This window comes from Hippopotamus amphibius, chromosome 6 (assembly GCF_030028045.1).
Source record: "Hippopotamus amphibius kiboko isolate mHipAmp2 chromosome 6, mHipAmp2.hap2, whole genome shotgun sequence".
Taxonomy (NCBI): Eukaryota; Metazoa; Chordata; class Mammalia; order Artiodactyla; family Hippopotamidae; genus Hippopotamus; species Hippopotamus amphibius.
The window spans coordinates 158,959,816-158,976,301 of NC_080191.1; the positions used below are offsets into that span (position 1 = coordinate 158,959,816).

The following is a 16,486-nucleotide window of genomic DNA, read 5'->3' on the forward strand; positions in this document are numbered from 1 at the left end:
TATTATTGAAATACAACAGCTCTGTTGCTTTGACTCTGAAACACTAGTCTCTGGTTCATTTTTACTCGCTAAAACAATTAATTTCAATTAAACAGTTTCTAAAGCTGGGCTTCCTAGGAAGTAACTACATTATAACAGAACACACTGTATTTTATGTGCAAGTAACAAGACAGGAAAATACCCTAGGCAGGCTTCAGTACTGGACTGAGGGCACACTTTATATATCATTATTAATCATTTTAAAGCTTTCTATGCTACATTTTATTCCTATGTGGGAACCATTTTACATACACATTTTTAAAAATCTTTATATTTCTTACAGGAATGTTTTATTTAGAGCACTTCATGTATTTGTATCAGCCAAAGTAAGACTTATTTTTAAGTCAAGTCTGACTTTCCATGTGTTACTATGTATTTCTCTTTACTTTTCATTTACCTTCTGAGGACTTGCATCTTTTGCTTTTAGTGTTAGGACCTTTGCATAATTATTTATCATTCTCTAGTTTTTGTTTTGTTGATTTGGACCACATTAAGGAGTTTGGACTTCAAGGATTTTAAGCATGATACCAAAATAGATAAGGATTTTGGGGAAGATCAAACTTTTGTGTACTTTTGGTGGGTATGATTAAAAGTTTGTTTTGCTTACTTTCATTTTTGCAGGGATCAAAGACATGTGATACAATGGTTTTTAATCATCCTGCTATCAAGAAATTTTTGGAATTACCATCTAGGTCATCATCTCCTGCCAATCAGAGATCAGAAACACCATCAGCCAATCACTCAGAAAGTGATTCTTTATCTCAACACAATGACTTCTTATCTGACAAAGACACTAACAGCAATATGGACATAGAGGAAAGACTCTCAAGCAACACGGAGCAGAGACCAAGCCGAAATACTGGAAGGGTATAGTTGGATGGATGGGAGGGAGCCAAAGAGAAGGGAACCAGTATTTATTAAGTATGCACATATTATTTCATTTAACCTTCATAGAAGGCACAGGATATAAGTTAATTATATCCCTTTTAGAGATGGGGAAACTGAGTCTCTATGAGGTTAAAGTTATATTTGTTCACAAGTTTAATGTCTTTTTATATTTGTCCATGAGTATCAGAACTGATTTTTCAATTCAAGGCTCCTGTGCACTGCACAACTCCTAGATGCCATTCATGTAGATATGAAAGAAACCATGAGGAGTTGGCAGTACTGTGACCTTGCCCAAGGTCTTTCCACTCTATCATGTTTATTCTCTCAAGAGCAGTGGCTCTTCAGCAGTTTCCTCTTTGAAACTTTATGTTCTAAGATGCTTTAATAACTGGAGGAAATTTGAAAAATAATAAGTAGAATTGAAAACCATTTATTGCTCTTTGATCCTATCAGTTTGTTATTTGAATTCCCATCTCAAGCGGCTCTGAACTTCTTGATGTAATACTTAGCTATAGAATCTTTATTGGATAAGACCAGTGGTTTTTCTCAGCCAGATGTTCTGTGATAGAGGAAATTTCCAGGCTGCTTTCCACATACTCAGGCATCAAGGATTTGATTATTTTGATAAAGTGAAAAAAGTTTTTCTGATTATAAATTCATATATGTTCATTTTTGAAAATTGTAAACTTACAGAAAAGTAAGAGAGAATAGAAAAGTCATTCATAATGCAACCACCCAAAGTCAGAACTCTTAGTATTTGGATTTAGTTGTTTCCTTCTAGTATAATTTCTGGGGAGATACTGCATATGTTTTTCTTTTTTTGGTTAAAGGGAATTTAGGTCACATGAGTCGTAGGATTTAGAAACCTACTATCTTTTATGTAATATGCATGCTCATGCTTATGTAACAGATATTTAGTGTTTACTGTGTACTGGGCACTTCTCTAAAAACTGTACAAAACAATCATCTGAGCTAGATATCATTATCATCCTTATAGATAAGTAAATTGAGGCAGAGAAGTTAAGTAATTACCCAAGATGACACATCTAGTAAATGTAAGAGCCAAGACTTAAATATTGGCTATCTCCATAGTCAAACTTTAAATTAACCATTATGTTTATATTACTTCTTAGTGAAAAATTTGTAATAGAAAGAAGATTGAAAAGAAAGTAAATTCCATTGACCCCTTTCCCCATTACCATTTCCCAGAGGTAACTGTCGTAGTACTTTCTTGTGTATCCTTCAACATCCTATTTGCATATACAAAGCAGCTGTGTATGACTATTACAAACACACACACGTGGAATTACAGTGTACAAACTTCTTCTATAAACTAATGCAAAAATAATAGTAATTCTTTCATGCTCTGAGAGGAGCCACAAAGCCAGAGAATCTTGTAACTTTAAAAAAAAAAAATTGAGTTAATCCATTCATACCTTGTAGGATTTTGTGGTTTCTGCCTATTGAAAATTGTCCAAATTGAAAATGAAACTTGATTATGATTTTTTCTAGGACACTTCTAGTATTACTGGCTCCCATAAAACAGAGCAGCGGAATACTGATCTTACAGGAGATGAGACTTCACGACTTTTTGTAAAGAAAACAATAGTAGTGGGCAATGTGTCCAAGTGAGTATTCAGTTGAGTTGTCTCATTTTCAGTCATCCATTTTGGTTAATACTCTGGCATACTTTTATTATCATAGTCTTACAGTAGGAATAGGCCTTGAGGATTCTTTTTCCCAAACTCTTAGTTGTTTTCAAAGTAAATGAAGGCCCGGAGACTTGAGACTGCTTCTGTATATCTGCTAATCTTTGACTCAGGATAAAATTTTGTAGACATGACCTTTTGGTAAAAATTTTGTAGACCTGAACTTTTATGTAAATGGGGTTTTATTAAGCATGTTAGTGTGGATAACATTGGAGGAACTTTTGACTTCTTCTGACCTTGTTCTATCCTTAGGGGCCTTACCTAATTCCTAAAAATGTTTATTTGGTTTCCTGAATTGAAATGTTTTAAATTTATAAGAGAAGGTTATAGAGCAGGTCTTGAAGACAGAATTCCTCCAAGCTAAAGGGCCATCTCTTTAACAGTATGATCTCATGCTATCTTGTGGAAGCATCATCATTTTTGCCAAGTATCTAGGAATGGACAAAGACATCATAAATCTTCAAACAGCATAAGAATGTTATTTCCTCACAAACCCTTATTTGCCCTTCTCCTCACTAGGCATATTTCCTCTATATTCTCTTGTCATTTTTTATCATATTATATAGTTATTTCCTATTTTCATATTTTTTTCAAATCAGACTGAATCTCTTTAGGGTAGAAAGTATGTCTTGCTTTTGTATCATGCAGTAGTTGATGTTCAGTAAATAATTGATGAATAAATTGATATAGTTATGAAAATTGTAATTAGATTCAATTATTGAAAATAAAGGATTCAGAATTATAATAAATATCTGGGGAGGGGGAATCAGATGTTGACAGAGTCTTCCTAATCAGAGTGAATGGACCACTGATAACAAATAAGTACATTTAAAATCCCAGGATAATAAAAACAACGATTTTCAATGATCTGTGCAATAGTGTTTAAATAGAAGCATAAACTATGACTAAGGCAGTTAGCTTTCTGTTTTATGGATTATTTTAGAGTTAGCATGAATTTAGCTGAGGGGACTAATGTGAAGTGTTGAGGTCTCAACTATAGTGCAAGACAGGTTAGCCCAGAAAAGGCTGAAACTAGAAATTCAGGTAGGTTCACCTGGCCACAAGAAGACTGGGGGGAAATAGTCATTAACATTTTCAAATGGTTATGTCTAGTATGTAGATTTTGAGGTTTAAGATCAGCTAGAACTTAAAATACTGGTTAACTGTGGATTTTAAGTAGAGAGGAATGCTTGGCATGAAAGTTAAAAGTCCTTGTTTGTTCTGGAAGAGGGTAAAAATATTGATTGACCTTAGACTTTGTTAAGAATGCTTGTTAGAATATCTAGATAACCAGTAAAAGGATAGACATGGGGATTTAAACTTTAAAAGTAGTAAGCGGTCAGGTAGATTGAATGAAAAAAAGGGGAAGAAAAACCCTGATTGCAAAAGAAGGCAAGCAGGAGAAGGGATGTAGAAAAGAAGGGGGAAAAAAAAAGACATAGTATAAAATAATTTAGTAGCAATAAATGTAAATATATCAACAATCATAAAAATGCATATGGATTTAATTATCTAATTAAAAGTTGAAATAGTTACATTGAGATTAAAATAACATCTTTATGCTAATTCATTTGAAAATTTAGATGAAATGGAGAATTCCTGGAAAAATACAATTTAAAATGGCTCAAAAAAGGAAAAACCGTGAATAGTTTTAGAACTGCTAAGGTTAATTATTGAAAATTTATTTATTTATTTATTTGTCTGTACTGGCTCTTAGTTGCAGCATGCAGGGGATCTAGTTCCCTGACCAAGGATCGAACCCTGCCCCCTGCAGTGGGAGCATGGAGTCTTAACTGCTGGGTCACCAGGGAAGTCCCTGATTATTGATTTTTAAAACATCTTTGTCATAAAACCAAATTAAACCATGAAGCTTAGATTGCTTTAAAGGCTGAGTGAACAGCTAATTCCAATTGTATAGAAAATCTTATGGGAAAAAAGAGAACATTTGTCAACTTACGTTATGAGGGTATCGTAACTTGTTAATAAAGCCAAACAGGGCGTTCATAAGAAAAGGAAAATTATAGGACATTGATACTCACAAATATAGAAGCAAAAGCGCTAAACAAAATCGTTAGCAAACTGAAGTCAGTAACAATAGAAATGATAATACCTCATGACCAAGAAATGCAAGTTTGGATTAACATTAGAAATTAATAAATATAATTACCATGTTAATGGATTAAAGGAGATAAAACATTATGATCACCTCAGAAGATGCAGAAACAACATTTGACAAAATTCAGCATCTATTTGCGGTGAATCCTCATGGCAAACTCGGAGTTTTGTTAACTCATAAAGAATATCTCGGGAATTCACTGGCAGTCTCTGTGCTTTCACTGGCAAAGGTGTGGGTTCAGTCCGGTCGAGGAACTAAGATCCCACAAGCTGGTTGGCGTGGCAAAAAAAAAACCAAAACAGAGAATATCTCAACCTGCAGCAAATATCATACTCAGTGGTAAACAAGTGTCTTTCCTTTAGGATCAGAAACAAGAGATGCTCAGTATCACTACTGCTATTCACCATTGCACTTGGAGATACTAATATAGTCAGATAAGAAAATTTAAGTATAAGGATTAGAAAAGAAGAAACAAAATGTCATTATTAATAGACAATATATATGATTGTATACACAGGAAAATCTAAAATAATTTTTGATAGTTTTAGAGTTACTAAGCTTGATAAGATTATTGAATTACAGTATCAATACACAGAAGTTGATTGTTCCTATATGAGAGACTTAGAAAACACTTTTAAAAAGATACATTTACTATAGCAAGTAGAAATACAACATAGGGGCTTCCTAGGTGGCGCAGTGGTTAAGAATCCGCCTGCCAATGCAGAGGCCACGGGTTCGATCCCAGCTCCAGGAAGATCCCACATGCCGCGGAGCAACTAAGCCCGTGTGCCAAAAAAAAAAAAAAAAAAAAAAAAAAAAAAACATAATAAATCAAATAAAAGATATGCTGGCCTTTCATGAAAATGTATAAAAATTTTATTAAAACACATGAAAGAACTAAATAATTAGAACACTGTACCACGTTCCTGAATAGGAAGGCTCCATATTGTAAAGATAGCACTTCTCCCTAAGTTGATATGTAGATATTCTGATTAAAATCCCAATAGGGTCCATGAAATTCATGGGCTGGCTTTTATATATGAAAGAGCAAAATGTCAAGATGGGACATGAATACTCCTAAAGAAAAAACTACGTGAGGCAACTTGGCCCACTGCAGTGTTAAGGATAACCATAGACATAGATGAACGTATAGAAGGCCATGACCATGTTTTCCAACAGTGTAATAAGGGGGGCCTCATGAGATAGAGACAGAGCCTCAAAAGGGAGGGCTAAGGAGTCTAGTTCTACCGTGGTCATGACGGAAGGGAATGGCTTGTTTTGGTATTTCGAAGGCAAGAGACCAGTTACAACCTTCTTGGCAGCAATGAGTAGGAAACAGAAGAGTTCTAAGTTCTAGCACTTTGGAACCTGAATGAAATCAACCTAAAGGCTAGAGGTTTCCTAACCCGGGAATAAAGTATGCCAGTTTATTTCTACCTAATGTACTCACTTAGCAGGAAAAGCAAGATTGGTAAATTGCATGGTGATAATCAGAAAACAAAACAAACTTTAAGAGAGTGCCTCTTAGGCCAAAAAAAATATGTTTAAAAGAAAAGGGTTGGACTTCCTCATGGCACAGTGGTTAAGAATCTGCCTGCCACGGCAGGGGACACAGGTTCGATCCCTGGTCCAGGAAGATCCCACATGCCACGAAGCAGCTAAGTCTGTGCTCCACCGCTTCTGAGCCTGCACTCTAGAGCCTTCATGCCACAACTACTGATCCCGCATGCTGCAACCGCTGAAGCCCGCGTGCCTAGAGCCTGTGCTCCGCAACAAGTGAAGCCACTGCAATGAGAAGCCCGTGCACAGCAGTGAAGACACAATGCAGCCAAAAAATAAATTAAAAAAAAAATTAAAAGAAAAGAGTTAACTGCAAAGGCTTACTTTGGTTAGGTGATATAACTGTTAAATATTGCCTGCATTTTAGGGGTTTTTTAAATTGAAAAATTTCTCCCATCTTTCTCAGCCCCTGGCAAGCGTTTTTCTGCTCTGTTTCTATGAGTTTGATTTTTTTTAGATTCCACATGGAAGTGATACCAAGCAGTATTTGTCTTTCTCTGTCTCACTTATTTCACTTAGTATAATGCCCTCAAGGTCCATCCGTGTTTTCACAAATGGCAGGATTTACATTTTTCTTAGGACTGGATAATATTCCTCTGTGTGTGTGTGATATCTTTATCCGTCCATCTCTTAAAATTTTTTTTTAATTCACCTAACAACATTAGATTATTATATTAGTTTTAGGTGTGCAACATAGTGATTTGATATTTTTATACATTGCAAATTGATCACCACATTAAGTCTAGTTACCATCTGTCACCATAACTATATATTATCTGTACATTACGTGACTTATTTATTTTATAACTAGAAGTTTATGTCTGTTTATCTCCCTTACCTATTTCCTTCATCCACCAACCCCCCCTTCCCTCTGGAAACCACCAGTTTATTCTTTGTATCTATGAATCTGTTTCTGTTTTATTAATGTTTGTTTTGTTTAGATTCCACATATAAGTGAAATCATACAGTATTTTTCTTTCTGTCTGACTCATTTCATTTAGCATAATACCCTCTGCGTCCATCCATATTGTTGCAAATGGCATGATATCATTCTTTTTTACGGCCAAGTAATATTTTAGTGTATGTATATTTTGCATCTTGTTTCCATTCATCTGTTGATGTACACTTAGGTTGCTTTCATATCTTGGCTATTGTAAATAGTGCTGCAGTGAACATAGGAGTAATACATCTTTTTTTTTTAAGCTCTTTATTGGAATATGATGCTTTACACTGTTGTGCCAGTTTTTGCTGTACAACAAAGTGAATCAGCTATATTTATACATATATCTCCATCCCCCCTCCCTCTTGCAACTCCTTCCCACCTTCCCTATCCCAGCCCTCAGAGTCATCACCCATCATCAAGTTGATCTCCCTGTGTTATGCAGCAGCTTCCCACTAGCTATCTATTTTATAGATATCTTTTTAAATTAGTGTTCTGAATATGTTTGAAAAAATACCCTGAAGTGGAATTGCTGGCCTGCGATAGCTGTTCTGACAGGTGTGAGGTGATATCTCATTGTGGTTTTGATGTGCATTTCCCCGATGATTAGTGATGTTGAATATAATTTCGTGTGTCTGTTGACCGTCTGTGTGCCTTCTTTGGAGAAACAGGTATTCGGGTCCTCTGCCCAGTTTTTAATTGGGTTGTTTGTTTTTTTGGTGTTGAGTTCTATGAATTCTTGGTATATTTTTTGATATTAACCCCTTATCACAGATATATCATTTGCAAATATCTTCTCCCACTCATTAGGCTGCTTTTTCGTTTTATTGATAGTTTTCATCCTTGAGAAAAAGCTTTTTAGTTTAATGTAGTCCTGTTTGTTAATTTTGACTTTTGTTGCCCTTGCCTGAGAAGGCGTATTCAAAAAGATATTGCTAACACTGGCAGAGAGCATACTGCCAGTGTTTTCTTCTAGGATTTTTATGGTTTCAGGTCTTACATTTAAGTCTTTAATCCATTTTGAGTTCATTTTTGTATATGATGTGAGAAAGTAGTCCAGTTTGATTCTCTTGCATGTAGCTGTCTAGTTTGCGCAACACCGTTTATTGACGAGACTGTTTTTTACCCACTGTATATTCTTGCCTCCTTTGTTGTAGGTTGATTGACCAATAAGTGTGGGTTTATTTCTGGGCTCTGTGTTCAGTTCCACTAATCTATGTGTCTATTTTTATGGCAGTACCATACTGTTTTGATTACTGTAGCTTTATAGTGTGTATCCATTCATCTCTTGACAGACTCATGTTTTCACATCTTAGCTATTGTAAATAATGCTGCAGTGAACATGGGAGTGCAGCTACCTCTTTGATATCCTTTTTCATTGTCTTTGCATATATACACAGAAATGGGGTAGTTTTTAATTTTTTGAGGAACATCCATACTGTTTTCCATGGTGGCTGCATTTACATTCCCACCAACAGTGCCTAAAGGTTTCCTTTTCTCCATATTCTCACCAACACTTGTTATCTCTTGTATTTTTGATGATAGTCATTCTAACAGGTATGAGGTGATAAGTCATTGTGGTTTTTTTTGATTTGCATTTGCCTTATGATTAGTGATGTTGAGCACCTTTTCAGGTACCTTTTCATCATTTGTATGTCTTCTTTGGAAAAATATTCCTCTGCTTATTTATAAATCAGGGTTTTTTTGTTTTGTTTTGTTTGTTTTGTTTTTCTGTTATGTGAGTTCTTCATGTGTTTTGAATATGATTTGCAAACATTTTTTCCCTTTCCATAGGTTGCCTTTTCAATTTGTTGGCAGTTTCCTTTCCTATAGAAAAACTTTTTAGTTTGATGTAGTTCCACTTGTTTATTTTTGCTTTTGTTGCCTCTGCTTTTGGTGTCAAGTGCAAAAAAAAAAATCATTGCCCAGACCAGTATCAAGAAGCTTACCCCTTATACTTTCTTCTTAGGAGTTTTATGGTTTCAGGTCTTAAATTTAACTTGTTAATCCATTTGAGTTGATTTTTGTGTATGGTGTGGATAGAAGTTCAGTTTCATTCTTTTGCATGTGGCTTTTCAGTTTTGTCAGCACCATTTATTGAAGAAAACTATTCTTTCCCCCACTGTATACCTTAGCTCCTTTGTTGGAAATTAATTGACCAGTAAGTGTGGGTTTATTTTGGAGCTCTCTATTCTGTTCCACTGATTTATGTATTTTTATGCTGTTACAACATTGTTTTAATTACTGTAGCTTTGTAATATAGTTTGACTCCAGCTTTGCTTTTCTTTCTCAAGATTGATTTGGCTAGTCAGAATCTTTTCTGATTCCATATAGATTTTAGGATTGTTTTTCTATTTCTGTGGAAAATGTCATTGGAATTTTGATAGTGATTGCATTGAATCTAGACTGCTTTGGGTAGTATGAACATATTAACTCTTCTTCCAGTCCAGGAGCACAGACTATTTATTTGTACCTTCTTAAGTTTCTTTCATCAGTATCTTATAGTTTTCAGTGTCCAGGTCTTTTACCTCTTTGGTTAAGAAATTTATTGCTAAGTATTTTATTGTATTTGATGCTGTTGTAAATGAAATTGTGTTAATTTCTCTTTCTGATAGTTTGTTGTTTGTACATAGAAGCACAACTGATTTTTTAATGTCGATTTTAGATCCTGCAACTTTACAGAATTCATCTATTAGTTTTAACAGTTTTGTGGTGGAGTCTTTAGGTTTTTCTGTATATGATATTCAATTGTGTACAAATAGAGACAGTTTTACTTCTTCCTTTCCAGTTTGAATGCCTTTTATTTCTTTTTCTTGTCTAATTGCTCTGGCTAAAACTTACAGTACTGTGTTGAATAAAAGTGGCAAGAATGGACATCCTTGTCTTGTTCCTGATCTTAGAAGGAAAGTTTCTAGCTTTCACTGTTGAGTATGATGTTAGCTTTGGGCTTGTCATGTGTAGCCTTTATAATGTTGAGGTATGCTTCCTCTCTATCCAGTTTGTTGAGAGTTTTTGTCACAGATGGATATTAAATTTTGTCAAATTCTTTTTTCTGCACCTATTGAGATGATCATATGATTTTTAGCTTTCATTTCGTTAATGTGCTATTGCATTGATTGGTTTGTGGATGTCAAACCATCCTTGCATGCCTGGAATAAATCCCACTTGATCATGTTGTATTAAACTTTCAATGTACTGTAAATTCTGTTTGCTAATGTTTTCTTGAAGAATTTTGCATCTACTTTTATCAGATTTTCTCTTCTTGTAGTATCCTTTTCTGGCTTTGGTATCAGGGTAATTTTGGCTTCATAAAATGAGTTTGTTGAGTGTGCCCTCCTCTTCTGTTTTTTTTTGAAAGAGATTAATAATTAGTATCAAATTTTCTTTAAATGTTTGGTAGAATTCACCGTTTAAACCATCTGGTGCTGGAATGTACTTTGTTGGGAGGTTTTTTGTTTACTGATTTAATCTCTGTACTAGTAATTGTTCTGTTCAGATTTTCTCTTTCTTCATGATTCAGTCTGGATAAGGGTGTATATTTCTAGGATTTATTCATTACGTCTATGTTGTCCAGTTTGTCAGTGTGTAGTTGTCCTTAGTTTCTTATGATCCTTTGTATTTGTGTGGTATCAGTTGTAACATCTCCTCTTTCATTTATAATTTTATTTATTTGAAGCCACCCCCACCTTGGTAAGTCTAGGTAAAGGTTTTTGTCTATTTTGTTTATCTTTTCAAAAAACCAACTCCTAATTTCTTTGTTCTTTTCTGTTGTGTTTTTAGTCTCAGTTTATTTCTACTCTGATCTTTGTTATTTCCTTTCTTCTACTAACTTTGGGCTTAGTTTGGTTTTCTCTTTCTAGTTCCTTAAGGTGTAAAGTTAGGTTGTTTGAGATCTTTCTTTTTTCTTAGCATTTATCACTGTAAACTTCCTTCTGAGAACTGTTTTTGTTGCACCGCTTAAGTTTTGGTATGCTCTTTCCATTTTCAGTTGCCTCCAGATAATTTTTAATTTCTCTTTTGATTTCTTTTTTCACCTGTTGGTTGGTAAGTAGCATGTTGTTTAATCTTCACATATGTGTAAATTTTCTCCTTGTAATTGATTTTTAATCTTGTTTTAAGTAGTAGTTAATTGGTTTGTTAGGAAAAAAGAATTCAAGTTTTTTTGTTTGTTTTTTTCCCTACTCTAGGTATATACCTCCTGATAAGAGAGAAGAAAATGACCAATCAACCCACAAGTGGATGGTATATGTCCGAGGATCTCGTAGAGAACCCAGCATTAATCATTTTGTCAAGAAAGTTTGGTTTTTTCTTCATCCCAGCTATAAACCAAATGACCTTGTGGAAGTTAGGTGAGTACATTTGAATTATTAAACCTGAGAAGTACAGATTTACTGAAGTGGAAGAAAAGTGATTTAACTTGAGAACACTCCCTTGAAATTCTTGTATTATTAATAATTTACTCAGCTTTGGCTTTTAGTCATTATGTGGTTTTAGCTGTGGTTCTTTCCTGAAGATTTCTGTCTCACTGAACAGCCCCCGTCCCCTCCTATCAGGGTGTTACTATATGAATTATATTAGCTGATTCTGCTCTCCTCTGGAAATAGCTTCACTTGTTTATATAGATACAGATAAATAGAAAAATGTTACTCTTTTTTATGATTATCAGAATGTAACAAATAAAGGACTCTGACAGTTACAGAAATACTTAATGTTGAAAGTTCCCCATAATCTCACCTTCTCAGAAGTAACCCTTAATGATATTTTCCCTGTGTATATTAACCTAGTATAGCTGTTGAGGTTCTTAGTTATTATTTCACAAAGATGGAATGATACATATATATTGTTCTGAAATTTGTTTCACTTAGGTGTGTTCTTTACATCTTTATGTGCTGTTCCATATCACATATATATTCATTATGTGAATGTATTGTAGAAGTGTTGTGATTCATTATCAGTGAAATCTCCTGTATCCTCAGCTTTCTTCAGAACATTCCCTCCACTCCTGACTCCTGAGTAAAACATGGCTGTCTCCCGAGAACACCACTTCTCCCAAGAAATCTTTCAAGTGGCAGCTGTTTTTTTGCCTCACACACCATGTACCATTGAGTCTAGGGGTGGGGTGCATGTCTTTCTTACTCGTATTTGTGGCTTACGGACCACCTTTTCCCTTCTTCTCTCTAAAAATCTCAGCTCCTTTGAAGCTTTGTAAGATCTGCTGCTCCTCGCTACAGGCATCTCCTGACTTCCCAGTCATTCCTCTCTTTAAAAAACAGTTTTAGCACCTAGTGTACTGACTTTCTCTCTATCAGTACTCTTGCCATCATTCTTAAGGACTCTGACATGCAGATATACAATTCATCCAAAACCCTGGTCTCCCACTTCATTGATTTCTTCACTTTAATAATAAGGTTATGGTAGTGATATACCATAGAATCTAAGCTGAGTAGGGAGAGAAGGAAGTTATGTAAGAGCAGTGACGGGTAGTGAAAACTGGTGTGAGCAAGAAATGGAAGTCTCTGGGGCGGGGTCAGAGACTAAAGACTTAGATTAGGAATGGAGCTGGAAAGATAAGAGTTGTTAGTCAAAAAGTCGAATACTTGGAAATGAGATTTTATGTGGCTGGTACAGATCATTTATATTCTTCATATGGGTAGTTATGCATATATCAATTATCAGCTGATCTGACCTTTCTCTACATTTAATACACACTAAATTCTCACATAAACATGGATCTGATGCTAGATTCTGTTGATAATTTTGATTCCTGTACCAGGATTATACTATTTTAATTGTTCTGCCTCATAGCATTATTCTGATATCAGGTAGAGTATGTTCCCCTGATTATTATTATTATTATTTTTAATAAATTTATTTATTTATTGGCTGTGTTGGGTCTTTGTTGCTGCATGTGGGCTTTCTCTAGTTGTGGTGAGTGGGGGCTACTCTTCCTTGTGGTGCGTGGGCTTCTCATTGCAGTGGCTTTGCTTGTTGTGGACTGTAGGTGCACGGGCTTCAGTAATTGTGGCACACAGGCTCAATAGTTGTGGCACACGGGCTTAGTTGCTCCATGGCATGTGGGATCTTCCCGGCCCAGGGAGCGAACCCTTGTCCCCTGCACTGGCAGGTGGATTCTTAACCACTGCACCGCCAGGGAAGTCCCCACCACTTATTATTATTCTACAGTTTTTTTCTTCGTCTTTCTTGAGTATATATGTTGTTCCAGATTACTTTAGAATCTAAGTGTCAAGTTATGGGTTGAAATTGCATTGAGTTAATGATTAATTTTCACACTTTTTATGACATTGAATCTTTCTATCCTGTCTACCCAGGAGAATCAATCAATGTAGGAGTTTTCCAGTGCAAACAAGATTTTTTTCTTTTACTGTTTATAAAACTTCCTTTATTTTCTTGATATATTTCATTGGATAGAACCTCAGAAAAGTGTTGATACTCTGTTTTATTCTAATGTTAGAGTTTGATAAAGGAGCAATTACATTCTTAGGCTCTCAAACATCAGTGTTAAAAGACCTTGTCTGTGATTTTGTTTCAGTCTATACCTGATTCATGAAACCTTTCAGAAATGCACAATATAGCTCGTCTAGCCTCACCTAGAATTCTGCTGGTGACCTAGACTTGTTTTCTTTACTAGGAATACCATCTTCCTATTGTCTGTCTTTTCACTTGCACACATGCACTATGCATATGTACACGCACACACACGCAGTGTGGCTGTCTTTCTTAAGGTCTGCCATTTATCCTTCAAGACAACTCAGAGGTTACTTTCTCAATAAATCCTTCTCTGCTCTCCTTTCTTACAGGAATTAAAATACAGTAAATGATTGTTTACTTGAGTTCTTCAGATCCTAACAGTATTTTGTGGTTTAAGGTAGCTTACAGAGTAACAGTATTTTCTGAGTTTAGACATCCTGACTCCAAATTAAAATTAGCCCAGTGTTTTAATACAGATATTTTAGTGAGTTGGTGAGAAATAGTAGATGAGTTTAAAAAGTACTTTGTCTTTAGAAATATAAATAATAAAGAATATATGTTTTAATGTCCAGACCAGCAAGAAATTCCCTTATATAGTAAAACAACAATAACAACACTGTCTTAGGAAAACATTTTATTTATTATATAAAGCATGTGACTCAGTTAAAATGTATTAATCATATTTTTTATTGATGATAAACATCTGATTTACCAAAAATGGGATTAAAAACTCATTACATAAAACCGTAATACTTAATGATGCAAGTCAATGCCTATTTTATTTCTCAGTTTTCATCCCAGGAATTGGAATTTGTGAAACATACTGATTGCCTTTAAGTTGTAGAAAAGTATCATGCAGTAATATATGAAATTGTATTTACTAAGAAATCTTTACTAATCTGCAGGTAGAGGTGGCAAATCACACTTTTCAGGTTGTATTGTAACAGTTTGAGGAAATCCAAGGAAAAGATATACCATAGCTGCTCTTCAGATTTCTCTTTCATTTTATATAACTGGAGTATCTTCTGTTAGTAGTAAATGTACTTTGTTTTGTGAAATTTATGAGGTTTCTTATCATTGAAATAGCCTCTGATAGTTATTTTCTGTCTGGTCCATACCATTCTGGCAGTATTGCATAGTTGGCTATGGTGGTGTATCTGACCAGTTTTTCACAGCTTGTAAATCACACCATACCACATACCTTTCCCAAGAACATACTTTCCTGTACTTTATTAACTGCAAGGTTATGATTTTTAAATAGTATTTTAGAAGAGATTCTTGCTTGTGTGCTTCTGGTGTTTAAAACTCCTGGAGAAATAATTTAATGATCAACCACACCTCTGTGTTTTTTATTGTTTTGTATGTTTGTTTGTGTTTGGCTGCATTGGGTCTTCGTTGCTGTGCTCAGGCTTTCTCTAGTTGTGGTGAGCCGGGGCTACTCTTCCTTGTGGTGCGTGGGCTTCTCATTGCGGCGGCTTCTCTTGCGGAGCGTGGCCTCTAGGCACTCGGGCTTTAGTAGTTGCGGCTTGCAGGCTCAAGAGCGCGGGGTCAGTAGTTGTGGCACAGGCTTCGTTGCTCCATGGCATGTGGGATCTTCCTGGTCCAGGGCTCGAACCCATGTCCCCTGCATTGGCAGGTGGATTCTTAACCACTGCACCACCAGGGAAATCCCACACCTCTGTGTTTTTATAGCAAGTAATGTATATAAGTTTATTATTACACTTATTAATTTACATGTATGTCTCCCTTACTAGATTCAGAATTGCTTGCTGTTTGGGATCTTTTCTTAATTGTTTTTATGTCTCTCTGGTCTAGCATGTTGTCCAGTGTGTACTAAATGCTCATTTCATGTTGAATGAATTATTGAATTCATGATGTGGGTCATTCCATTTGTAGGTGGCTGTGTTTGTTTGGAAGTTTTTAATTATATTAAGCAGAGACCTAGCTTCCTTTAACTTCTGGACAGTACACTCCCACGTACTTCGTGACACCACACAGAGCCATTATAATCCCTTATCCATGTAGCTGTTATTCAGATATTTTGAAAGCAACCATTAGGTCTCTTCCATTCTCCTCCAAGCCAAATACCCACATTTGTTTCAGTTGTAATTCACATGACTTTGTTTTGTGTTCCTCTGCCATCCATTTTATGTTCTCTGACACACTCAAATATAGTTTGTCTATATTCTTAAAATATTCTTCTTAGAACTGAACTTTAAACTTCAAGTATGTAGCAACCAATATGAAGTAGGACAGAACATTAACTGTGTCCTAGATTTAATTATAACTCTGTGTTCTTTGCAAGGCTTTTAAGATGTTTCATGTGTCAAGTATCTAAAGTAACGTGATGAGTAGGCGAGATCTTTTCAGCTGCCTTGAAACTTGGGGATAATCTTACCTCTGGACCAAAGCACACGTGTGTTCCTCATGCACTGTGGACCTCCTCAGAGCACATTACCTGATGAGGAGTGTGGGTAGATTCTGTTCCTGTTGACCATCTGTTTTCCATTTGGTTCAGTTGCCATGGCCATCCTTAGCCACCTTCTTAAAAGCCCTGACTGTAAACTTTGTTTTTAGACACAAGACCGTCACTAAATGTATGCTAGGCTCAGGACTTGATACAGGGATTGCAAAGATGAAGAACACATGGTTCCTGTGTTAATAGAATATCCGTGCCCTTGGTACGTGAGAGACTACAGTGGGCTAGGCCCCCAAGAGAACATCCTAGTGAGCCTCTTCAGAACT

The 16,486-nt window shown here is 35.5% G+C and overlaps 1 protein-coding gene across 10 annotated transcripts in view; it reads left to right on the forward strand.

The window, feature by feature from the left end:
• The window catches only part of YEATS2 (YEATS domain containing 2), a 104,840-nt gene that overhangs the window by 28,920 nt on the left and 59,434 nt on the right, over nucleotides 1-16,486 (forward strand). For 9 of the 10 annotated variants that reach the window (XR_009054408.1, XM_057740137.1, XM_057740139.1 and 6 more), the window contains 3 exons: nucleotides 661-906; nucleotides 2,440-2,555; nucleotides 11,440-11,601. Coding sequence is in view for 9 of the 10 variants with exons in the window: in XM_057740137.1 (XP_057596120.1) it covers nucleotides 661-906; nucleotides 2,440-2,555; nucleotides 11,440-11,601 (524 nt within the window). In the remaining variant the exon portion in view is untranslated. Of the gene's footprint in view, nucleotides 1-660; nucleotides 907-2,439; nucleotides 2,556-11,439; nucleotides 11,602-16,486 lie in introns of those variants that run through there. The other variant, XM_057740140.1, reaches the window with a different exon arrangement.